The sequence below is a fragment of the Dreissena polymorpha genome, chromosome 2 (assembly GCF_020536995.1).
Source record: "Dreissena polymorpha isolate Duluth1 chromosome 2, UMN_Dpol_1.0, whole genome shotgun sequence".
Taxonomy (NCBI): Eukaryota; Metazoa; Mollusca; class Bivalvia; order Myida; family Dreissenidae; genus Dreissena; species Dreissena polymorpha.
In genome coordinates, this window is record NC_068356.1 from 131,187,554 (window position 1) to 131,214,599 (window position 27,046).

A 27,046-nucleotide genomic window follows, 5' to 3' on the forward strand; every position below is an offset into this window, starting at 1 on the left:
TATGACATTTTTCCGTTTAAATGAAGTCTCTTCTTAGCAAAAATCCAATTTAGGCGGAAAGTGTCCTCCCTGATTAGCCTGTGTGGACTGCACAGGCTAATCTGGGACGACACTTTACGCACATGCATTATGCCCAGTTTTCTCAGAACGCGACTCCACTGTTCTTGTGTTCTCACCCGCTCCTTTCATGGCATTCCTGATGACCTCTGCATCTTTCTCTGCCGAGGAGCTGGGTGCAGCCCTCACTGTGGGACGGGGCATGCCCATGTTGCCTTGGAGATTCATCTGACCAAACTGACCAGCAAGGGCCTGAGGGGTTCACAGACAGATCTTATTATCCATGTGTACGAAATATTCAGTATTCTTTTATTAAAACATTAGTATACCTTGCCATTTGACATAAGACCAGCAAACAACAACTGATAAGCAAACACATTTAAATAATGCCCTATTGATAAATTAAGGGATGTCATCACAAAAGAGACCGTACTCTCAAAGTGCGCCTTGTGATCTCTAATCAACCCTGATAAAAGTAAGAAAAAGTGGGTTAGATATTACATTGATATACAGACAAACTCACCTGTCCTGGGGCTCCAACTGGGTATCCTGGTTGACCTGGGGCTCCAGTTGGGTATCCCGGTTGACCTGGGGCTCCAGATGGGTATCCTGGTTGACCTGGGGCTCCAGTTGGGTATCCCGGTTGACTGGGTGCTGATGGGTATCCAGGTTGACCTGGGGCTCCGGTTGGGTATCCCGGTTGACTGGGTGCTGATGGGTATCCAGGTTGACCTGGGGCTCCGGTTGGGTATCCCGGTTGACTGGGTGCTGATGGGTATCCCGGTTGACTGGGGGCTCCACTTGGGTATCCTGGTTGACCTGGTGCTCCAGTTGAGTATCCTGGTTGACCTGGGGCTCCTGATGGGTAACCTGGTTGACTGGGCACTGATGGATTAACAGGGGGCACTGACCCAGGAGCAGCAAACCCACCAGCAGCTGGAGCACCTATGAAAACAACAGCTAGGTTACAATACACTCATTGTATGCGAGAGAATTGGGATGCAAAAACACCCCGAGGATGTTTTGAATTTTATAGGAAGAATTACAATTTGCCAGAACTAAGTGTTAACCTTATTGCTATTTTTATTGACAATTTGTTTAGACTTTCCAGCTAATCATATCTGCCACACTTAAGCTAATACAATACCACCAATAGCCACATAACAATTCTTCAATAGAACATTTCCAATTTGCTTGAGTATGACAGGTATATTTGATCTGTTGTCTAAAATATACAGCCCCGAAAGATGCCCTCTCAATTATCACTTTGTAGAAAGTCAGCAGCTCAAAACTATTCCTCGTGTAAAGATTGTCTTTATGGGTATTTTCTTTCCACCCAAATAGATTGCAGAAAGTGTTTTTTTTCCTAAGAAATGACTCTCCAAACAGAAATTTACAGACAAAAATATTTACTTGAAATAAACCTTGTTGTAATAGTTTCCAATCATATTCAACAAAAAAGCATATCTTAGAATGAGCAACATCAGAAGAAAAAGGGTCTTAATCCACTTGCAACCAGCCTAGCTCCAGACCAGCTTACATATTCACACAGTCAGATCAGGAACTTGCCTATGATCAGCTATAGTAAGGCACAGTCAGATCAGGAACATCCCTATGATCAGCTATAGTCAGGCACAGTCAGATCATGAACTTCCCTATGATCAGCTATAGTCAGGCACAGTCAGATCAGGAACTTCCCTATGATCAGCTATAGTCAGGCACAGTCAGATCAGGAACTTCCCTATGATCAGCTATAGTCAGGCACAGTCAGATCAGGAACTTCCCTATGATCAGCTATAGTCAGGCAAGGTTTTGTGCTCTCATTAGCGGACAGGGCAGCTCCAGTCCAGACTGCGCAAATGTGAATGTATGGAGCTGCACTGGCTCCATATGGAACAAGGCTATTGTCAAGGAATATGGTCCCCTACCGGCTCCAAATTTTTTCAGAAATTCCACCATTTTCAGAAATATTTTTTTATTTATTTTTGGTTGCCATAGCAACCACAATTTTTTTACGTAGGAAGAAAATGAAATGACGTGCATAATTTCCATATTGTCATCTATCCATGTTTCAAGTTTCATGAAAAATATTATATTAATAAGAATGCTAACATAAACATTGTTCTGTCATAAGCTTTTTGTTTGTAGTCATACATGTACATGTGTAAGGTACTTTCACTAAATTAATTGACTTTCAATGCTGGATCCCCCTGATGCTTTAACCTTCATGTATAAAATACAATGTTTCTTTTTAATTTTTAAACACATGGAGCATATTAACTTTTCATAAAGTAATATCTTAAAACAACTGAATATCTTTTTTAATCCTGTTTTATGTTGGCAGTAATCACAAAAAGCAGTTTTGGGTTTTCAATCTTTGTGTAATGAAATTCTCAGCATATTATTTTAAACATTGTTCAAACTTTTATTCCCAGAAAATAATTGAGTGTTTGATTTGACAGGCATTCAAAGTCATCATAAGTTTAGAAATGGTATTATGCTTTATATCTATGCAACATTGATCAAATTGTGAAAGGAGAACTGCCGTAATCTCATCATCCCCCGAAGGCTGTATACAGCAGCAAAACATGTGTAACAAAACTATTGCCAAGCAATAAAAGTCCCCTACCGGTGAAACTCCACCATTTTCAGCAATATTTCTAGTCTATTTATAGCAACCAGAATTCTTGACGGAGGAACAAAATGAAATGACGTGCATAATCACCATATTGTCATCTGTCCATGTTTCAAGTTTCATGAAAAAATATGAAGAACTTTTAAAGTTATCGCAGGATCCAGAAAAGTGTGACAGACAGACGCACAGAGCGAAAACCATTTCACCCGTAGAAGACTAATAAATACAACAGCATCAAAATTACACATAGGCCGCACTCTTGGAAAACAGGGCCTAATGCATGTGCATGAAATATCTTCCCATATTATCGATTGTCATTCACCCAAGCTGGTCAGGAGACACTTTCCGATTACATGGAATTTTTCATTTGAAGTTTTTCTCTTCCAATAATCCGCTTAACAAGTAGGTGGCAGGTGTGGTCCCTGATAAGCCTCTGCAGACTGTAGTCTAACCTACCATGCTACTTTATGCCCGGGCATTAAGCCTGGGTGTGGTCCCTGATAAGCCTCTGCAGCCAAGCCAAGCATGCTACTTTATGCCCGGGCATTAAGCCTGGGTGTGGTCCCTTATAAGCCTCTGCAGATTGCAGCCTAACTTACCATGATACTTTATGAACAGGCATTAAGCCTGGTCCCTGATAAGCCTCTGCAGATTGCAGCCTTACTTACCATGATACTTTATGAACAGGCATTAAGCCTGGTCCCTGATAAGCCTCTGCAGATTGCCGCCTAACTTACCATGATACTTTATGAACAGGCATTAAGCATGGTTTTCCTAGAGTGAGGCTTATATGATTAAGCCTTTATTTGATATTTATTATTTAAAGAAATCACATAGAAATTTTTAATAGCAAACGCAACGAATGAACTAACAATGCTGGGTCAGTACATAAATTGCCCTTTAACGTTGTAATCCCTTAAATTTGTAAAAGTCTCTTGCTCTTTAGTGGGTAGGGATTTTCACCTAAACATGATCTGAACAAGTATTGCTAAAATGATTAATACTCCCCAACTTTAAAGAAGAAAACATTGGATTTCTTGATCTTCATTTCCCCAATGTACTTAAGTAAAGATTCCCCAAGGAGCTAAATGAATACCAGCCTGAGCTTTTACTCTTAGGTGACTGAACACCAGCCTGAGCTGTTACTGTTAGGTGACTGAACACCAGCCTGAGCTGTTACTCTTAGGGGACTGAACACTAGCGTGAGCTGTTCCTGTTAAGTGACTGAATGCCAGCCTGAGATGTTACTGTTAGGTGACTGAACACAAGCCTGAGTTGTTACTGTAAGGTGATTGAACACCAGCCTGAGCTGTTACTCTTTGGTGACTGAACACTAGCCTGAGCTGTTACTGTTAGGTGACTGAACACCAGCCTGAGTTGTTACTGTTAGGTGACTGAACACTAGCCTGAGCTGTTACTGTTACGTGACTGAACACAAGCCTGAGTTGTTACTGTAAGGTGATTGAACACCAGCCTGAGCTGTAACTGTTAGGTGACTGAACACCAGCCTGAGTTGTTACTGTTAGGTGACTGAACACCAGCCTGAGTTGTTACTGTTAGGTGACTGAACACCAGCCTGAGCTGTTACTCTTAGGGGACTGAACACCAGCCTGAGCTGTTACTGTTGGGTGACTGAACGCCAGCCTGAGCTAAAACTATGTTAGGTGACATATGCCCCAAAAGTTGCATTCAGAAAATGTCATGTCAAAAGAATTGTTAAAATAAGTGATTGAAATACCAGTAGTTAACCATTATTACAACAGTCAAAGTAACTCGATTTTCTTGAAATATCCAAACTATTTTTACACACATACCTGTTAAGAATATTACATACATTCAAGTCACACTGTTATCGACTATTCCAGTCACACTGTTTTGTAAACAATGAGAGCTGTTCATCTTATAAGAGGGTCCTTAAGATTTAATAACCTGCATGTGTATTGACAACCTTTTAAATAAATTCATTAAAAAAACATACAATAAAATTGATAAAGAGTCTTTATTTGTGTTTGTTAATACATACATAGACATTCTTCAACAACCATAGGATATGGCAACTTACAAATGTCATTACATACTTTGATAAATTATTCAAAACAAAGAATGATAAATAGTTGAAAACCAAGTACGATTCCAAGTAAAAGTGCTCTATTAGAAAATAACAGCTTCAATAAAATGCTTTAATTTCATGTATGCCTTTTCTTTGGTTATTTTAAATATGGAAACATTACAATTGAACAACAGCTTGAAAAGCATAAGAAATGATGAAGTTTACAGGTAACTTATGAAAAAAATACAATTATTTTGTATCAAACAATACATAGGCCTAGTTCATGTAAGAATTGCAATAGACTTTCTGAATTGACACGCAGTAAAACATAATTATATCAAAACATTATTTACTGTTACCATGTTAATAATTGTTTGATACACCTCTCTCGTTTATAACCATTTACGGTTGATTTGTTGTAGGTTATATCTTATAAAATTACAATGTGCAATGTAACAGTTGCTAAAGGATTTCATAATTATCAAAAACACCTTTTTTGCAACATGCATCATATGATGATGTGAATATCCTAGTGAGATGGGAACTAGATATATACAGGTTCATAAAGCAAACATAGAAAGGTACAACCACAACATCTTCACAGAAAATGGATCTTAAAACCTCTGAAATATATTCCTTTTTTTATACAAAATATTAAGTATTAGCACATAGTTCAAAATGGAGTGCAAATAATTAAGAAAACAAAAACACTTTCAGAATCAATGGAAATAACAAAACCATTGCACATAATTGGTAAAAATGTATGAGCAAGCTGAATTGTAAGCATAATATAAGCTCAAAAATATTGTAAAAAAAAAATAAGTTAAAAATAACAACATTTTGTAAAAACAAATATTTCCATAATAAGTTAAGTCATGTCAAACCAGTGCATACCATTACAAGATTCTGTCTTAAACTCAATACTTAATACTTTTTGACATAATCACTCTGCCAATAACAGCAATCAATTATCCATTAAATAATCCATCCAAAATACAGATACAAGTGTAAGAAAACAATTAATATGTCAAGTTTACAAGTAATACTTCTACAAGAATGTTAATTATAAATCAATGGCCATCTGCATAAGCCCCTAAATATGAAGCCAACTAGCCATTGTCTGTGCTCGAGCAAATCAGTATGGCCTTTGATGGGGATAATCTGAAACAGACGAAAATTGAGATTTAGACTCAAAAAACTTTTATGGATCAATCCGTCTATTATAGAGAAAATTTCTGTAAAATTTGTGTAAGAAACAAAAATGGAATAAAAGCAAAGCAATATTTTGAGATATAACAGCTAGAATGGCTGGCATTGAAGAAAACAATAAATTGACTTAATGATGATGATAACCTGCAAGCCTTGGTACTTCAAAACACTGACAACAGGGCCTGTGTTTGTGAAACATAATGCCCCCTACTGCGCTTTGAAGCCACACCACAGCTATTTCAGAGAAAATGTCTTAGTCAAAGGCCCATAACTTTGCCAAAAATCAATGGACAGGAACAAAACTTGCACTTCACCATAAGTTAGACTCGCATACCAAAACTCAGCTCAATATCTGAAACATTGTGTAAAAAAACTCTGAAAAACAGAAAAATTTGAAGTCAAAGGACCATCACTTTGCCAAAAATCAATGGACAGAAACGAAACTCATACTTTGTGTGTAAGTCATGTAGGTAACCTCAAGTACCAAAAATCATCTACACATCTGAAAGCATCTGGTAAAAAACCCTATAGAAAATGGATAATTTTGAAGTCCAAGGCACATAACTTAACACACTATCAATGGACCAGAACAAGTCTTCCATTTCATCTGTTGGGCATATAGATAGACTCACATACCAGAAATAAGCTCATTTTGTTAAAAACCTCAGCAAAATTGTAAGTCCAAAGCCCATAACTTCACCAAAATTAAAGCGGTCGGAACAGAACTCACACTTCATCTGTAGGTCATGAAGGTAGACGCAAACACCAAAAAAATCAGCTCAATATCTGAAAGCGTTTTTTTTCCTTCTGAAAACAGAAATTGCTGCAGTCCAAGGCCCATAACTTGGCCAAAAATCAATGGACCAGAACGAAACTTACACTCCATCTATAAGACATGTAAGCAGACTCACATATCAAATATCAGCTCATTATCTGAAAGTGTTGCATAAAAACTTCCGGAATACAGTTATTATGCAGAACATTTTTAAGTCCAACCCTAATAACTTTGCCAAAAATGGAACAAAACTCACACTTAATCTTAAACTCATGTAGGCAGACTCACATACCAAAAATCAGCTTAATATCTAAAAGCATTGTATAAAAAACCTCTGGAAAACGTAATGCCTGACGGACAGACAATCCGACTGCTATATGCCACCCTACCGGAGGCATAAAAATGATCATTGGTGGTGATTTATACACAGTATTGAATCCATTAATGGACAACCTAAATGGAAACTTGTTACTGCATCTGAATAGTATGTCACTAGGTGAATTTAAAATAATAATTGACAATTATTTGACTTTCCTGACATTTATTGCACCAAATACAAATATACCTGGCACTCTTATACAAAACCCAGATTTTTTAGTAGAAGTGAAACTCTTTATCTTACCTTATAATAAAAACAATAACATCAGATTGTTTTAATGCACCAAAATCTACCAGGTTGAACAGAAAAGCTAGTCATTTTATAAATTTAGGGTTTTAATGACATTAGTTTATATATGTTAACTGCCTTATAAAAAATATGATATCATTAAATAAATTAATATCATATTTGATTTAATATTGGATAACATACCTAACAAAGTTAAGATTCTATAACATAACCAATCTAATAAAGCGGTCTTACTTAAGCAATATTAAAGCCTGTCTCAAATTGATAAAAAAAACAAGCTGGGTAAAATAATTGCTCTAGATAAATGAAGCCATGGATGCTGACAGTGTTTTATGAAACAAGGGCTGTTTGTAAAACATGCATGCCCCCCATATGGGCTGTCCGTTGTAGTGGCAGCCATTGCGTGAATACGTTTTTTGTCACTGTGACCTTGACCTTTGACCTAGTGACCTGAAAATCAATAGGCGTCATCTGCCAGTCACGATCAATGTACCTATGAAGTGTCCCTAGGCAAAAGAATTCTTGAGTTATCATTCGAAAATCATTTTACTATTTCGGGTCACCGTGACCTTGACCTTTGACCTTGTGACCTCAAAATCAATAGGGGTCATCTGCGAGTCATGATCAATCTACCTGTGAAGTTTCATGATCCTAGGCATATGCGTTCTTAAGTTATCATCCGAAAACCATTTTACTATTTCGGGTCACTGTGACCTTGACCTTTGACCTATTGACCTCAAAATCAATAGGGGTCATCTGCGAGTCATGATCAATCTACCCATGAAGTTTCATGATCCTAGGCGTATGCATTCTTGAGTTATCATCCGGAAACCATTTTACTATTTCGGGTCACCGTGACCTTGACCTTTGACCTAGTGACCTCAAAATCAATAGGGGTCATCTGCCAGTCATGATCAATCTACCCATGAAGTTTCATGATCCTAGGCGTATGCGTTCTTGAGTTATCATTCAAAAACCATTTTACTATTTTGGGTCACCGTGACCTTGACCTTTGACCTAGTGATCTCAAAATCAATAGGGGTCATCTGCGAGTCATGATCAATGTACCTATGAAGTTTCATGATCCTAGGCCCAAGCGTTCTTGAGTTATCGTCTGACAACCACCTGGTGGACGGACCGACCGACAGACCGACATACCTACATGAGCAAAGCAACATACCCCCTCTTCTTTGAAGGGGGGCATAAAAATATTGCACAAATATGGAGGCATATCCTTTTGTGACTGTGTGATGTCCGGCATCCGTACGTCCTTCCGTCAACAATTTATTTGTGTAGACAGAAGAGATCACAGTTTTCATCCAAACTACATGAAATTTGGTCAGAATGTTTATCTTGATGAAATCTAACTAACTAATGGGGCTGTTTACCCTCGGGCCTTTGGTTAGAAACCATTGCCTGAGCACGCTGCTTAACAAAACTCTACGTTAAAAAAGCTGAAAACGGCTATAATATGGTCAGCCCGATTTTACTGGGCTGTACCATTTATAATACAACAATACATTGCAGTGTTGATGCGGTGCTTCAATTAAAGTCTATTGGTTAAAAGATATCTGTACTTTTCTATTCAATAAGCGTTAAAAACGCAGTACTCGATAAACTTATTGGACAATGTCTTGCCTAAAGCTGTAGAAAGCGACGCTTTCATTGGTTGACAGTATTTATAAGTCTGGCTCTGATTGGTTATCTCTTTCACGTCCACGCAAACGCAAGTAGGTCAATCCTTGAGAAGTAAAATTCACACAAAAAACGACCTTGACATGGCGTCTGCTCTTTACACGGACGTGAAAGAGACAACCAATCATATTGTATGGCGTCTGCTCTTTTGCACTTTTAAAATGTAAACAAAGCAGAATTTCATTAGGAAATGTATGAAACAAGAAGGAATAATTACATCCATTAATACTTGAATCTATTTGAATCTAATATGATTGGTATCTGTTATTAAACTACTATGAAGATGTTATATTAATATCATTGCTATTATTATTATATGTATGTTGTTTGTATTGAAAAGAGAAAGAAGGAGGAGAATAGCCCAATTTTTATAAGTAAAGATGATGAAAAACACATTCTGTTGTATGTGGCATCATCATTACTAGACCCAATGTTCGAGTATATATATATTGCAATGGGTTTGTTGGAGTCTTTAGACTTTGTGATCTGTGTTTTTAAATGTTAAAATCAATATAGAATTACTTTAATTTTATGTTTCTATAAAAGAAAAGAAATACACGGAAGTGCAATGGGTTGGAAATAAGCAAAATTACTAATATTTTAGGATTTTACAGATCACAAAGTGGTTTAACATTGCCACTATGTATTAGATCTTTGAATAGTTGGAATTTGTTGTTAGAGTTATATGTTATACAAAGAACTCTTAGCGATGGTAAGATATAAAGATTAATAAACACTAATTAATAGGGAAAGAAGAATGATGAAATCTGGGTTGGGATTGTATTTGGGTCATCTGAGGTCAAAAACTAGGTCACTAGGTCAAATAATAGACAAGGGACAAAATTGTCACAAAACCAGGTTTTCATTGTGAAAAAAAAATCTGATAAAGGGAGAAAACTCAAACTGAACTTTTGAAATGAACAAACAAAATTAACCCCCTTTGTAAGTTTTTTTTTTTAAATCTATTTTTAGTCGTGGCGACCTTGACATTGGAGATATTGACGTGATTCTTTCGTGCGACACACCGTCCCATGATGGTGAACAAATGTGCCAAATGATTTTAAAATCTCACAATGAATGACATAGTTATGGCCAGGACAAGCTAATTTATGGCCATTTTTGACCTTTGAACTCAAAGTGTGACCTTGACCTTGGAGATATCGACGTAATTATTTCGCGCGACACACCGTCCAATGATGGTGAACAAATGTGCCAAATGATTTTAAAATCTGACAATGAATGACATAGTTATGGCCCGGACAAGCTTGTTCCGCCAGCCCGACAGCCAGCCCGCCCGCATTCGCCAATCTAATAACCAGTTTTTTCCTTCGGAAAACCTGGTTAAAAACCTGGTTAAAAAACCTTGTTAAAATAAGCAAGATATTTAATTCTGAAATCGAAAATGTCTGTACAGTAGAATTCGCCAGAATGTACATCATGCATGAACGATGTGAATCTTAATTTAGTTTAATGGTTGTTTTTAAATTCCTGCAGCGATGTCTATTCATTCGACACACTAACACTAACTCCGATCCTAATAAAATGATGAATTCTTCGGTTATTGAAGGAAAATATGTTTGAAATTTCTTCGTCACCATTAGCTCAGGGTGCTAATTTGTCTTTGCTGCATTTTATGATATTCGTCTTCAATATCTTGCCTATTTTGTGTTATTGTAACATGTATTTATCAATATATTACAATTTAACACATATAACAAGAGTTCCGCGGTCGGAGATGACCGCATTGAAGCCGGATTTTTGATTTAAATGACAGGAAAGTACCTTTCGTGTTTTTGTCAATGCAATACTTAAATTACTGAAATATTGTTCAAAGGTCAAAATGAAATGTAAGTACTTTTCAAGGCATGAGCAAACCTTGTGTTATGTTTTGAATGCATGCATATACATGAACAACAATAACATTTAAGGTCACAAATATGAACTTGAATTGACAATTAGGAAAGTTTGATCTCAATTTTTTTATTAGCAAATTAGTAAGATATTGTTTGAAGTTTCCATCAATTTCATTATTAAATGTAAGAAAATAAACCAAAGTTATAACATGAAATAAGAACTTTAACATTTTTACATTCAAGGTCACAGTGACCTTGACCTTCAAATGAATGACCTTGAAATGTCCAGTGGTTACTTACTAGTTCTGGCCAACCTTCATGTCAAGTTTCAAGACTCTAGATCCAAGCATACCAAAGTTATAACAACTTTAACATTTTTACATTCAAGGTCACAGTGACCTTGACCTTCAAATGAATGACCTTGAAATGTCCAGTGGTTACTTACTAGTTCTGGCCAACCTTCATGTCAAGTTTCAAGACTCTAGGTCCAAGCATACCAAAGTTATAACAACTTTAACATTTTTATATTGAAGGTCACAGTGACCTTCACCTTCAAATGAATGACCTTGAAATGACCAGTGGTCATCTGTTAATCCTGGCCAACCTTCATGTCAAGTTTGAAGACTCTAGGTCCAAGCATACCAAAGTTATACCATGAAATAAGAACTTTAACATTTTTACATTCAAGGTCACAGTGACCTTGACCTTCAAATGAATGACCTTGAAATGACCAGTGGTTACTAACTAGTTATGGCCAACCTTCATGTCAAGTTTCAAGACTCTAGGTCCAAGCATACCAAAGTTATAAGAACTTTAACATTTTTTATATTGAAGGTCACAGTGACCTTGACCTTCAAATGAATGACCTTGAAATGACCAGTGGTCATCTGTTAATCCTGGCCAACCTTCATGTCAAGTTTGAAGACTCTAGGTCCAAGCATACCAAAGTTATACCATGAAATAAGAACTTTAACATTTTCGAGCACGCCGCCACCCCGCCCGCCTGCCCGCCCCCCCGCCCGCCCGACAACATCAATCTATAAGCCGAGATTTTTTCGAAAAAAATCCGGCTAAAAATCGTATAGTCTTGCTTTAATTGTTTGACTAAAGAATGCCATATTGTACAGAATCATCAAACAATAAAAAACATATGCAAAAGTTTGCTATCTTCCAGAATGTAAAACTATCATTTATCATTAATTCCACTTAATCTTCTTGAGCTTAAAACAAATATTTTAAAAAGGGAGACAACTCTGTCAATTCAACATAATTTTTCATTTGCAGTTACTTCCCTTGACATGATAAACTGTGTAGTGTTCAAGAGCTGTTATTACTATATAAATATAAGGAAAATGACCCCCCCCCAGCGGCCATGCTTTTTTACCGATCAGAACCATTTTTGAACTCAACTGTCATATCCAAAAAACACATGTTCTGACCAAATTTCATGAACATTGGACCAAAAATGTGACTTCTAGAGTGTTCCCATTTTTTCACTATATACATATAGAGAAAACTGCCCTGCACCCTGGTGGCCATGTTTTTTCACCGATCTGGACCATTTTCGAACTCGTCCAAGAAATCAATAAAACCAATGTTTTGACCAACTTTTATGATGATTGGGCAAAAATTGTGACTTTTAGAGTGTTAACAAGGTTTCTCTATAGCCAAATAAGGAAAACTGCCCCCCCCCCCCCAACTGGCGGCCATGTTTTTCAACACACAGGAACCACTTTTGAACTCAATCAAGATATCATTAAGACAAACATTTTGACAAAGTTACATGAAGATTGAACATAAAATGTGACTTCTACAGTGTTTACAAGGTTTTTCTTTTTTTTACATAGTGACCTAGTTTTTGACCCGGCACAACCCAGTTCCGAACTCGGCCAAGATTTTATTGGGGCAAAGCTTTTGACCAAGTTTCATGAAGATGGGACAAGAAATGTGGCCTCTAGAGCAAATGTTTACGGACTGACGGACATACGACGGACAAAGACCGGTCAGAAAAGCTCACCTGAGCAATCAGGTGAGCTAAAAATTCAAATAAATTTATATATAATTTGCACGTCTAAAGGACCCAATAAAATCCCCAAAAATGGCAAGTTATATTTAAAGGGGCCTTTTCAACGATTTTGGCATGTTTTGAAGTTTGTCATTAAATGCTTTATATTGATAAATGTAAACATTGGATATGAAATGCTCCAGTAAAAAATAAAGAATAAAATTTAAAAAAGGAAATAAAGGTAACCCTCAGCAGGGTTCGAACCACTGACCCCTGGACTCCTGTAAACAGTCTGCCACTTAGACCACTTGGCCATCCTTCCGGATACAATGCTAGATGTTTTTTATACTTTTTATAAGAAATCCTTGTAGTTTCACAAAATATAACGACAACAACAGAACTCTCCAAATTATTAATTCGTTTCGTGTTGCAACGCTTTATAATTTTCGGGTTTTTAAATAGTCAAAATATGCATATAATGGCCATTTGAGAGCATGGTAAATGTTCAATATTACTGTTACTATTACAGTATCACAAATATCATAACTAAAACGAAAATTTGCGAATCTGAAACAACTCTTTTCAATTTTGTCAATTTACACAAAAGTGAAAAGGCCCCTTTAAGACTGTGAATTGCATCAGAAAAACATACACAAAATAGCATACAGAGAAACAATCAACACAACATACAGAAATTTCCAATACCAGGGCTCGCGCTGTTGTTGCCATTTGCAAAAACATTGAGAATTTGTCTCCAAAAAAATCTTATTTGCGAAAATGCTAAAATCTCGTAAAATTTCATTGAAAACATTCGCCATTTTAACCCGGACTGGTTTTCGATAATTTTCTCTTTGTTTCAATGAAAGTGTTCGCAATTTGAACAATAAACAAAAACCGGTCCGCACCAGAATATAAGACATCGCTTGACCTTATTGTTCTTGAAGGGCACATGGTAGCTGGCAAATCAACATTGAGTTTGCTTACACATGAGATGACGTTGTTGAATAAAACATAAGAATGGGTGGAGCTATTGGGTAATATTGGGTGATTCATGCGCAGACACTGTATACTTGGAATACACAATTATTGTCTGCCTACAATATAGCGGCCAACAAAAGATAAACAAATTAAAAGAAGCGTAACAATAAATAAATTGTTTCTAAGCTGATCACTGTACACCTTTCAAATGACTATTGATCTGAATAAAAGGGTGATATAATTAAATAATTAGTTTATGACTGATGATGTTACACCTTTCTGCCAATTATCGATTGAAAATAAAAGGTAATAATTAATTTGATTTTTACTTACAACCTATGCTATTGTAAAGCAATATGTCAACCATTATATATTAATTATGTATTTTCTAGGTAAACTGGTTTTCATTTTCTGAAGTCAAACAATATGAACATTTTATTTCATGTACAAAACGCGCACATTTTTTGTGACTGTCGTTTTTGGATACAGTATTTTTCGTCGATTATAATTTATTTTCAAAGTTTTTTTATAGAAAAAATAGAATGACAAATATGCATGCCGTGATGCGGATGGTGTGGTTTATAATATTTCTTATAGTATTTACCAGAAATTAAAATTGGAAAGACTATAAAAAGTACAATAAGTAATTAAGGGCTCTTAGAGTGGATTTAAAATTTGGAACAATTGACAGCACTGTCAAACATACATGTATAAAATAAATCATGTATGTACTTTGACAAATACTATAATCCTTATTTACGATATTATGATATATGTGATATGCCCTTGGTGTCATTAAAAAAGTTGATATATTATTATTTCAAAACCAGTTTTCGCGCACCGAGAACAAAAACTTGTTGGCTCAAAGAAATTTTAGGCCAGCGCTAGCCCTGGCAATACTTATACATATAAAGAAAAATTACAACTAACACCCATCTCTTCAAATGCAAAATATCATATTCAAAGTTCTTAGATATTCGCAGTTTTTGCCTAGAATCATTTGAATACAAAGTCTTATTTTGGAAATGTAAACACACACTGAACATAATTATGACATCAACTATGTATCACAATTTCGAACTGTTCTCATATCAACTTTACCCTTATAGATCCAAAGACTTGAAAACATTAAAAACAAAAACATACCATTAACAATCTTCATAATATTGTTTTAACACAGCAAAATGAATGTATATCAATATGTACGCAAAATGAATTCAAACATTGAATAAGAGAAAGATCCATTTTCTGTTGTTGTGATGTACCAATAGAACAAAAAAATACTAATATACATCATTAGCATGCAATCATGTAAAGAAACTGTATTAATGAAATTTAAAGGTAAACACCTTTGAAACAGTCAAAGCATTTTTTAAGGCTCGTATATGACGAGTCTCAAACCAATTAATGAAAAACTAAGGTAAATTTGTGTTCCTTATGATCAACAAAATACAGTAAAAGCAAAGCTTTGGAGCACATGTGAAATTGTGAATATTTCTTCAATTATTATGATGTTAAGCTGCATATATACATCTTCGATAAGCAATAATTATATAACCATGCCAAAACCATTCTGCAGAGGAGGTCTTAATTTATCATCTTTATGCTGTTTTCCTCTTAAACTGATTTTGCAATTTGTTTCCAAGGGTGGGATATTTTATTCAACTCTAACAGCAAATTTTCAACAAAATTTTACATTTTCTTTCAAAATGTAAAGGGCCTTTCACCAAATGTTTAATAAAAAGTTTTGTAATGGCTAATACAGACTAAAAACCAAAAAATATCAGATGTTTTGATTTTGCTTGCTTATTTATTGTGCTCAAAATTTAAAAGCTTATTAAAATCACTAAAACAAGAGCTGCCTCTAGACAGCGCGCTTGACAATGCCTTCTCTTTGATAGTAAATGTACATTTTCTGTCAGTTCCCTGATAAATTGACCACAAACAAACCAATATTTGATGTTCAATATAAGTAGTAGTTATATAGTAGTTACATAGAACATGTAAACTTAAAGCAAAAAATATATTTATTACAACAAGAAATATGACCATGCCCGTAAAGAAGATTTTCAATTTTTCCCCAATTAATTTCTATTAAATTTTATTAAGTTTGAAAGCAAAGTCTGCATCTGAGCTACCTGCGCTTAAAATAACAGCCCATTTAAATTCCAGATATTGAGCGGAAACCATTTTCCTATTTTTGTAATAATGACCTTAATCCAACTGGCCCTAAATGGAATCTCAAAAAGGTCTGTCTGAAAGCTACCTACAAACACATTATACCACAATACTTCCATTAAAACTTAAAATTTTTAGCGGAAATTTTAGTTCTAATTTTATTAACAGTTATTTTGACCCCACTGGCCCCTTATGCAATCTGTTCCTAGATTAACCTGTAACCTATCTTCACAAACAATGTCAGCACAATATCTCCGTTTTACCTGAAGTTATTGAACACACACTTTTGATCTAGTTTTAGAATTAGCAACCTTGACCCAACTGACCTCTAATGCATACCCCATACTAGATCTGCAAGTCAGTTAGAGATGGGATAGAGATGGGAGTTGTTTGACCAAAACATTTACTTACATTTAAAAATAACACCAAATTGTAAAGTACAATAATTGTGTATAATTCTGCTTCATTCTTGGTCAGACTTATGGGCCTTGAAATGTGGTATTGCATGATGGTAACAAAAATGTGAGTGAAGTTGTTGTTGAATATCTGTGGTAGCTACAGAGATAAGTATGTGTTGCCTGCAAACTTTAACATTACTTTCAAGTGGCATGCAAGTTTAAACAAGAATTTTTAAAGTAAAAAAAGGCGCAAAATTATTCTTAACTGCATGTACAATTTATCAAACTTAGTGACCTCACACAATGACCCCTATACGCATGTGTGAAGTTCAATTGAATACTTGAAATGTACAAATTTATATGGAAGGGTGCAGTGTTTACTTTTACCAGTAATCAGGATAACAAAGAGCTTCATAAGTTGTAGAAAGGCCTGATAAAACATTTTTGCTTAGGGTGGTGAAACATTGAATTGCATTACTTGCTTTAATGTTTTATGTATAACAAATGCTTTTCATGTGTTTGTTTTTGGTCGTTTCCAACCATACTGCAGTCAATTAACCTACCAAAACTAGTCCTGTGTAAGCTGGTTTAAAATTTGTTATTGCGCAAAGTTATCACTGTAACTGACTACTGATCCAGTGGCATGAGATATTAGGGGAGCAAAGCCATCATGAGATATTGGGGGAGCACAGCCATCAGGAAATATTGGGGGAGCACAGCCATCATGAGATATTGGGGGAGCACAGCCATCATGAGATATTGGGGGAGCACAGCCATCATGAGATATTGGGGGAGCACAGCCATCATGAGATATTAGGGGAGCACAGCCATCATGAGATATTGGGGGGCACAGCCATCATGATATATTGGGGGAGCACAGCTATCATGAGATATTGGGGAAGCACAGCCATCATGAGATATTGGGGGAGCACAGCCATCATGAGATATTGGGGGAGCACAGCCATCATGAGATATTGGGGGAGCACAGCCATCATGAGATATTGGGGGAGCACAGCCATCATGAGATATTGGGGGAGCACAGCCGTCATGAGATTTTGGGGGAGCACAGCCATCATGAGATATTGGGGGAGCACAGCCATCATGAGACGATGGGGGAGCACAGCCATCATGAGATATTGGGGGAGCACAGCCATCATGAGATATTGGGGAGCACAGCCATTATGAGATATTGGGGGAGCACAGCCATCATGAGATATTGGGGGAGCACAGCCATCATGAGATATTGGGGGAGCACAGCCATCATGAGATGCTGGGGGAGCACAGCCAAAGAAATCTGTTCTTGACCAGTCCCCATAAAATATGTGGCCACACCGAGAACCAAACTCATGATGCTCAGATGTGTAATCCAGAGCTGTAGCAAATGAGCTAGCTGACCCAGTTATGTAACAAATGCTGTATATTATAGGTAGTATACATAAATATATATTAAATTGCAGCAAACAGCAATTTTCAAGCATGCAGAGCAATACGGTGAATCTGGGCAAGATTGACAACATTTTGTCACCCAGAGTGATCATAGTATCACCAAATTAACTAATAGTGAGAAACATTCACTTACTGCCAGGTCCTGGGTATGCACCCCCTGGGTAGCTACCAGCGGGCGGGGCACCAGGGGCTACAAACCCTAAAACAGAGAAATACAATAGATAGCACTTCACTGTGATTTCAATGTTCTTTGTTTCCAACTGAACAGGGTTGTGATTTTAGCAAGCAATTAAACTTTACCAATGCTTTTGGGAGAGACACCTCTGAATTAATCACAAAGCAAGCGGGCATCTGAAATTATATCTCATTTATCACAAAGTATATAAATAAATATTGTTCATCTTGAAAAGATAATAAACTAGAGCTTTGTTACAGACGTGACGTATACCCCCACATGCTGCATTGACACAGAATATTTTGCATGCTGTCTTCACAAAACAAGAGAAGCTAATTTATGGCGATTTTTAAGAATTATTATGCCATTATCATTTATGGCCATTTTGACCTTTGAACTTCTCTTGAATTCTAACGCATGACACGCCGTCCAATGACTGTGAACAAAATAAATGTACAGAGTCATTTTAAAATCTCACAATGAATGATATATTCATGGCCCGGACAAGCTCTTTTATGGCCATTTTTGACTTTGAACTCCAAGTTTGACCTTGACCTTGGAGATATTGACGTAATTCTTTCGCATGACACTCCGTCCAATGAATAGTCCAATAACTGTGAACAAATGTACCGAGTAATTTTTAAATCTCACAATGAATGACATAGTTATGGCCCAGACAAGATCATTTATGGCCATTTTTGACCTTTGAACTCAAAGTGTGACCTTGACGTTTGAAATATCAACGTACTTCTTTCGCATGACACACCATCCAATAATGGTGAACAAATGTGCCAAATGAAAAATCTCACAATGAACGACATAGTTATGGCCCGGACAAGCTCATTTATGGTCATTTTTAACCTTTGAACTCAAAGTGAGACCTTGACCTTTGAGATATCGACGTAATTCTTTCGCATGACATGCTGTCCAATGATTGTGAACAAATGTACTGAGTAATTTAAAAATGTCACAATGAATGACACAGTTATGACCAGGACAAGCTCATCATGGCCATTTTTGACCGTTGAATTCAAAGTGTGACCTTGACCTTGGAGATATCGACGTATCTTTCGTATGACAAGCCGTCCAATGATGGTGAACAAATGTGCCAGATGATTTTAAGGTCTCATAATAAATGACAAAGTTATGGCCCGGACAAGCATTTGACCTTTGAACTCCAAGTGTGACCTTGACCTTGGAGATATATCGACATACATCTTTCGCATGACACACCATCCCATGATGGTGAATAAATGTACCAAGTCATTTTAAAATCTAATGATAAATGACATAGTTATGGTCCGGACAAACTTTCCGTTTAAAAGGCACTAAGTGACCCTGTGACCTAGTTTTTTGACCAGGCATGACCCATATTCAAACTTGACCTAGACATCATCTAGATACAACTTCTGATCAAGTTTGGTGAAGATCAGATGAAATTTTTGGGACAGACAGACAGACCGACAAAATATAGCCCCAATTACCAACTACTAACAATCAAGTTAGAAACACACCAAGGGAGAAAAATACAGAATACGGACAAAACTCCTCCCGGACATAAACCCTCCCGTCATTTTTAAAGGGAGCGGACAAAAACCCTCCCATGAAAAAACGGGGCAGACAAAAATCCTCCCATTAAATAACGGGGGCGGACAAAAGGCCTCCCGTGAAAGCAATTAAAACACTAGCAAATGTAATTGTTTCACACAGTGTTGCATTCATTATTCCGAAAAATTTACCCATTGTGTGTATTGCGTTTTTACGGGTTAAAGAAGAACATTTGTATAGATTAACTGAATACATACCGCTTTTCTAATGTGCATATATATCCGATAATCCAATACAATAACACCAATTAAAGCATAAAATGAGGCAATATATAAGTGAATTTAAATTTAGGTTGAATAAAATACAATACAGAGCAACGTTTAATCGCGTCATACGCGCATTCATGCAAAAAATGTTCTTCCCGGGGACTTCCTGAAATCCTTGGGAAAATGAAAGTGAAATTCTGCTAACAATTATCAATGCGTTCGCATGTAACTAAATTGTCTGAATTACTTATTTAATTTATCTTCGACTGTAATGTTTTCAATTGCATTTTTGCAGGCAATATTTAAATGCACATTGTCCACAAATAAAAATGAAGTAAAACATGCCTCGTGTAACTTGTCAAATCTGTCAATGATTCAAAAGATCGATAGCATATAAATTGTAAAAGCATTACCAGTAGTCGCTAACGGTTATTCAGACCCACTAATCCGCTTATCATAACAATGATCTAGTTAATGGCATACAATAATATATATCAACATATCAAACTGTGAATCTGCTATTGCAGTCGAAAGCCCTCCCGTGAAAGCAATTAAACACCGACAAATGTAATTGTTTCACACAGTGGTGCATTTATTAATCCAAACAATTTACTTAAAATATCAAACTGTGAAGTTGCAACTACTTCTAGTTTGTAATTAGTTTAATAACAGAATCAATTAAAAGCAATTAAACACCGACAAATGTAATTGCTTCACACAATCATTCATTAATCCAAAAAATTGAATTCGTGGCTCAGATTTTTCGGGAGGGCTCTTGTCCGCCCCGTTTTTTTCATGGGAGTGTTTTTGTCCCGCCCCGTTTTTTTATGGGAGGGTTTAAGTTCGGCCCTTATAAAACTGACAGGAGGGTTTTTGTCCGGCATTTTCCAGTATTTTCCGAATACCCAACCCCCCTGACTCAGTTCACCTAAGCTCTTGAATTATGAAATAAGATGCAACATTACTAACTCCATGTAGTTGGCATTGCAAAGGAGGTAATCAACTGAAAGAGGTACAAATCACATCTCTGCGTTTAATGTTGGAACATTTATTATAAAATTCTTTATCTTCTTAACATTATTTTAGTTGTAACAATGTTTTGACCATGAGTAACCATAAACAACTTATCATGAAAGTCATGTTCACTCATTGTCACTATTGACAAGTCAGATCAAACACCAGGTTTTACCACCTGACAAAATGGTCAAAGTTGATACAAGGTAAACATTTCCCAGAGGTATCATGTACCATATCTTGACTACCATTATAAGCTGAAAACCTGTACTGGCGAATGGTCAAAGATTTAACATTTTGCTAATTTCCCCATTCAACTTGGAACTTGATAAATACCACATATGACACATGAACTGCAATCAGCAATCGTTAAAATTAAAATCAATACCATATTTGTTTTGCTAAAACTGTGTGAACCACATGTTTTATTCACTATGTATAAATATTTAAATTCTACTAGAAATAGGACAATCGGTATATTATCCACTAAATACTGCAATGTGACTTTTTCGATTTTGAAGGTACAATTCAGTCCTGTTAAATGATGCTTCGCGGGATCCAGGAATCGCAACATATCCGTATAGCTTGGCAGGTCATTCATGGATACATATGTATGCATTTAAATAGTTTGGCAATCACAAAACACCTTTTTTACCAACCTCATTGCATCATGTGTTACATCCATATATATACATTGTTATAACACAAAGTATTATTTTTTGTAAGTATTTTCAAATGTGTATTATTAACTTCTTAATCCAAATGTATGGCATGGTACATTGTTAACGCAAAGTTAACAAACTCAAGCTTCATAGAAACATTTCTTATATATTTGATGCAAATCCTTTGTACAAATAAAAAACATGTGAAAATTACACTTCATGTACAATAATATGTCATTCTTTCTTGGGGAAAGACTGGCTTTTAATATTTAACTGCTTAATAAAACCTTTGTAGTGCAGGTGAGAAAACTAACTCTAAAATCTTTACTTTAGGTTAAAAAAATCACAATTGCAGTTCTCGTAACTTTTTCTCTCATTAAAAACAAGTTGTTTACTCTGAACTTACAGGGCTACAGTCCTGGAGATAGGTCAGTATTAATATGTTACATTCACAGTTATTGTATACACTTTTATGTGGGGACCTCTTCCATTATTGTCACCAAATGGTTTTCCCCATATTATCCACTCAATTTAAATAAAACTTACTTATACAACTGAAAACAAACAAGCAAATTCGTTGAATTGATATCCACCGCCAATATGCTTCTGGACACAAAAGTGTTATATTTGACACTAAAAAGCATTTTTTTTAAAATAAAAGGGCCATAACTCTGTTATTAACAGATGGTGTACAATGCCTTTTGGCGTGCATCATGCTCTTTTCCATATATATACTCATACCAAGTTTCAATGAAATCCGCCAAAGCACTTTTAAGATATGGCTCTGGACACAAAAGTGCAGGCCGGACCGACGGAAAGACGGAAGGACGGACAACGCCAAAAAAATATCCCTCCGCCTATGGCGGGGGATAATTATAGCAAATGTTATGTCAATGCCCAACCAAGCAGGAAAGACACCATACCTCCAGCTGGAGCCCCATAGCCGGGGACAGGTGCAGGGTAAGCCGGATTGGGTGCAGGGGGATAACCAGTAGAACCCGCAGGGTAGCCTGGAACTGCGCCGGGGTATCCGGGAGCTGCCCCTGGGTATCCTGGCGCTGCCCCTGGGTATCCTGGGGCGGCGCCTGGGTAGCCTTGCACTGGATAGGAGCCCGCTGGGTATGTTCCTGGGGGTCTGGCTACCCCTGTGGGATAGCCACCTGCCGGGTAGGTGCCTGGGTAAGCACCCACCGGGGCACCATGGGCTCCAGGATACATGCCATGGGGCATGTGGTGGCCGTGCTGAAAACAGGCAAAATTTATGTTTATTGTGGTATGTACATTATCACTTTAGATTTTGAGTTATGTATTCAAAAACTTTTGGAAAAGAACCAAGCATCTTGGGAGTAAGCTGGGGTTGTTGAATACATGCGGATCTGAACATACAAGAAAAACAACTGACACGAACTAGTGTTGAACACAACTTATTATTATTAGAACGAACTTCTGAACCAGTTTCATGAAGATAAGACAACATCATTTTGCATTTTTTGTCTAACCTTCCTGGAACTTGTTCAGAAATGTCTAAATGTTTAAGCAATTTAGGTTCAAAGGACCCTATTTGATTGCTGCCTTAAGTTAGTTATACTGGTTAGTCAAGGGGCAACACATATTTAAAGAAGAGCACCGCATAACGGGTGCCACGCTCGGCTGCGAAAGCTTGTCAGAATTTTTTTTTTTTTAGAGGTCACAGTGACCTTGACCTTTGACCTAGTGACCCAAAATGGGTGTGGCGTGTAGAACTCATCAAGGTGCATCTAAATATGAAGTTTCAAAGTTGCAGGTGGAAGCACTTTGATTTTAGAGCCAATGTTAAGGTTTTAGCACGATGCTGGCGGACAGCGGACTGCTGACGGCTGACAGCGGACGACGAGCAGGCTATGACAATAGCTCGGGTTTCCTCGGAAAACAGCCTCGCTTAAAATCTTCCTTTTATATTAAAGGCACATGCAGCAAGCTTTGACCCTGTGACTAAGTGTTTGAACACATATGACCTAATTTTGACTCAAGACTGATATACTGTGCAACCATTATTATTCGTCCGACATTAATTTTCGCCTTTTTCGTCCTTCGACTGATGGACGAATTCAAGATCCTAACGAACAATCATGTCCCATATTTGAAACAAATAAGACTGAATTATAGGCATGAGGCATTTAAATCCAGCGTAATCCATGCATATACACAGGGCTCGAAATTAACAATCGCACACTCGCAAAATGCGAGAAAAAAAGATTGCCAGGTAAGTTATAAGCCACTAGTATTTTTTGAAAATAAAGAAATAGTGATAAACCGAGTTATATTGCTTTAATGCGTTCAAGCATGAACGCTAAACCGTAGGTCAATTTTTTGAACGTCCGAATACCCATATGCGGAAGCGCGCACCATGTTTGTTGACTGGTATACTTTTAATACAGATACACAGATGGTATTGATACAAAGAACATGAAACAGTCGACTATTCACACTCAAGTTAACCCTTTGCATGCTGGGAAATTTGTCGTCTGCTAAAATGTCGTCTGCTGTATTTCTAAAATTAGCATTTTCTTTGATTTTTTTCTAAGACCACTATCAGAATAGCAAACAGTTTGGATCCTGATGAGACGCCACGTTCTGTGGCGTCTCAGCTGGATCCAAACTGTTTGCAAAGGCCTTCAAAATCCGGTTCCAGCGCTCAAAGGGTTACATCCGGTTTTGACACAAAGGGGTGTTCATTATTCAGTGTACTGACAACTGATATTTCCTGTAAAACGCGAATGCAATAAGGCTGTATCGAATGCGTCGACTTCGTTTAGGTATAATAGTGTTGATAGGCGCTTATTGTTAACAACTTTATTACCCATTGTGTGTATTGTGTTTTTCAGGGGTGTTGCAGATTATACAGCCTACACGCGGCGAATCCGGATTAAAGACAATACTATTAAACGCAATTAAAATATGACGATGTGTGATCAACACCTGACTGAAATATATTCTGCGCTTTGTTACAAATTAATAAAGAACATTTTGATTTGTGTTTGGTTTCAAATATTTACAATGCAAAACGCTTGAAAGTTTAATGAAATATGACCAAAATAATTTGCTTATGCTAATTATAACCCATAATGTTCGCACCTTCTCTAATTGGCGCTGATAAAGGTAAGATTATTATCAGTTTGACCGTGATAGTAATGGAAAAAGACTAATTGGCAATTGGCTTCGTTGTTTAAAACACTCGTTAACGATTATTCAGTCCAACTTATCCGCTAATCATAACAAAGAACGTGTCAATGACATCATATAATAAGGGACAGTTACTATCACCTAAAATAACAGACTTGCTAATTGGCATATGCCAAACAAGGCCCACCTCCTGCAAGTGACTACCAAGTGTCACCTCTCTTTCCCCAGCACGATTTTTTCGCAACCGCGTATTACATGTATTACAAACAAATCGGACATTTTTTTTTGTTTTTTTCAAAACCAGAAATGGACGAATTTAAGAGCGGACGAAATAGTCGTTTTTATGAAAAGGGCGAAATTTTGTGCCGACGAAAATAAATGGTTTCACAGTAATTAGCATACATATTCTGACAAAGTTTGCAAAAAGCCAAAATTAATAGCAGCACAAAGTCATGTGACTCGCTGTATTCCAGAACGAGGCTGAATGTGATGCCATTTCGAATAGTGCCATGCAACGCCGCATGTGATTTCAACCCTTCACACTTTTGAACATTCAGGGACGCATCGATATTGTAAACACAAGATACTATCATCTGATTTAGTAGTAAATATATATTTTCCATCTTAAGTGTCAATACATTAATGTAATGTTATTGACTAAAGTAGAGATCTTCTTGTTTTTATTCAATTGTTTGAACAAATTTTGACACTCTTTGTTTTAGCATTTTTATCGCTGTGTTTAATCTATCAATAATTGTTTATTGGTATATCTGTGGTTTAAATGCATTGTGTCCAGCACAAAACCATTAGCTTGTTATGATCACACACTGTGCCAACAAATATTAAATAACAACAGGATGTCATAAACCACAGTTGTCAGATGTCTGTTCTGGAACACAGTTTATGATACCTCTTAGTCTTCTCCTGGTAGTGATAGTAATTTCTTGGGAGTAATTTAATGCCAAATACTCAACTATTGCTTCAATTAGATGTAACATATTGCAAACAAGATATGTGTTTGTCAGAAACACTATGTCCCCTTCTGCGCTGCTTTGAAGCTATATATTTGACCTTTGACCTTGCAGGCAGACCTTGACCTTTCACCACTCAAAATGTGCAGCTCCATGAGAGAATATGAAGTTGCTATCTTCAATATTTCAAAAATTATGGCAAAATGTTAAATTTGGAGCAAACAAACACATAAACCAACCAACCAACAGACAGGGCAAAAACAATATGTCCCCCACTATAGTGGTGGGAGACATAACAATTGAAAGTCATCTGTGCAAGTCATAGCTTTATCATAATAATGAAGAGCTTAGTACCTATACATTTATAATATTAAAAAATTCTAAGACTTAACATTTAACGTATTTAGAGGGCACCCATAAAATACAATTCAGACATTATGTAGTCCTATAAAGAGAGTATGGTAGTGTACGGAACAACATAACATAATTTTAAAAAGCATCTTTTGTTTGACCACAACGGGGTGAAAGAATGTTTCCCCAAATGACACAAAAATTAAGATTTATTTAATAAAATGCTATATATTTTTTCACTCTTAATCACTTAAAAGGAATTATTTTTCTCAATTACTTCAATTTAATTTTAGTTGTGCTTCTGTGGTGGCTGAAGTCACAATTTTATTGACATTCAACTCTTGAGTGAATATTTCTGGAGTTTTGAAGCTCCTTATAACTGGTTTAAACCCCCAAATGCATTGCATTGAATGTTTCTAGGTGGTGACTTCAGTTTTATTCATGTGTGTGTGTGTTTGTTGTGCACTTTTGTGTCTTGTACCTTTCACAGCTTTGTGTTGCTCTGTTTGGCAATTGTTTTTTGCCATAAATAAAAAAACTACATTTTATAATAGGGTTTCTCTGATGCTGGTGCAGCTGAAATTTCATCTTGTGTATATATTTGATACTAACTGTGCTCGAAAATATATACACTTTTCAATGTTAAAATACTCTATAGATCAACTTAAAAACAAAGGACAAAATTGTCACAAAACCAGGTTTTCAACTCAAATTGTGACCTTGACCTTGGAGATATTGACGTAATTCTTTTGCGAAACACACCGTCCAATGATGGTGAAAAAACGTGCCAAATGATTATAAAATCTCACAATGATTGACATAGTTATGGCCCGGACAAGCTCATTTATGGCCATTTTTGACTTTTGAACTCAAAGTGTGACCTTGACCATGGAGATATTGATGTAATTCTTTCGCGCGACACACCGTTTAATGATGGTGAACAAATGTGCCAAATGATTTTAAAATCTCACAATGAACGACATAGTAATG

General features: G+C 36.5%; 1 protein-coding gene across 2 annotated transcripts in view; it reads right to left on the reverse strand.

The window, feature by feature from the left end:
• Positions 1 to 27,046, reverse strand: part of LOC127869010 (annexin A7-like) — a 59,410-nt gene that overhangs the window by 8,863 nt on the left and 23,501 nt on the right. Inside the window, exons 4-8 of one of the 2 annotated variants that reach the window (XM_052411260.1) lie at positions 22,496 to 22,814; positions 18,041 to 18,106; positions 907 to 1,002; positions 581 to 645; positions 177 to 309 (exon numbers count right to left, since the gene is read on the reverse strand). In XM_052411260.1, the coding sequence (XP_052267220.1) occupies positions 177 to 309; positions 581 to 645; positions 907 to 1,002; positions 18,041 to 18,106; positions 22,496 to 22,814 (679 nt within the window). Of the gene's footprint in view, positions 1 to 176; positions 310 to 580; positions 1,003 to 18,040; positions 18,107 to 22,495; positions 22,815 to 27,046 lie in introns of both variants that reach the window. The other variant, XM_052411259.1, reaches the window with a different exon arrangement.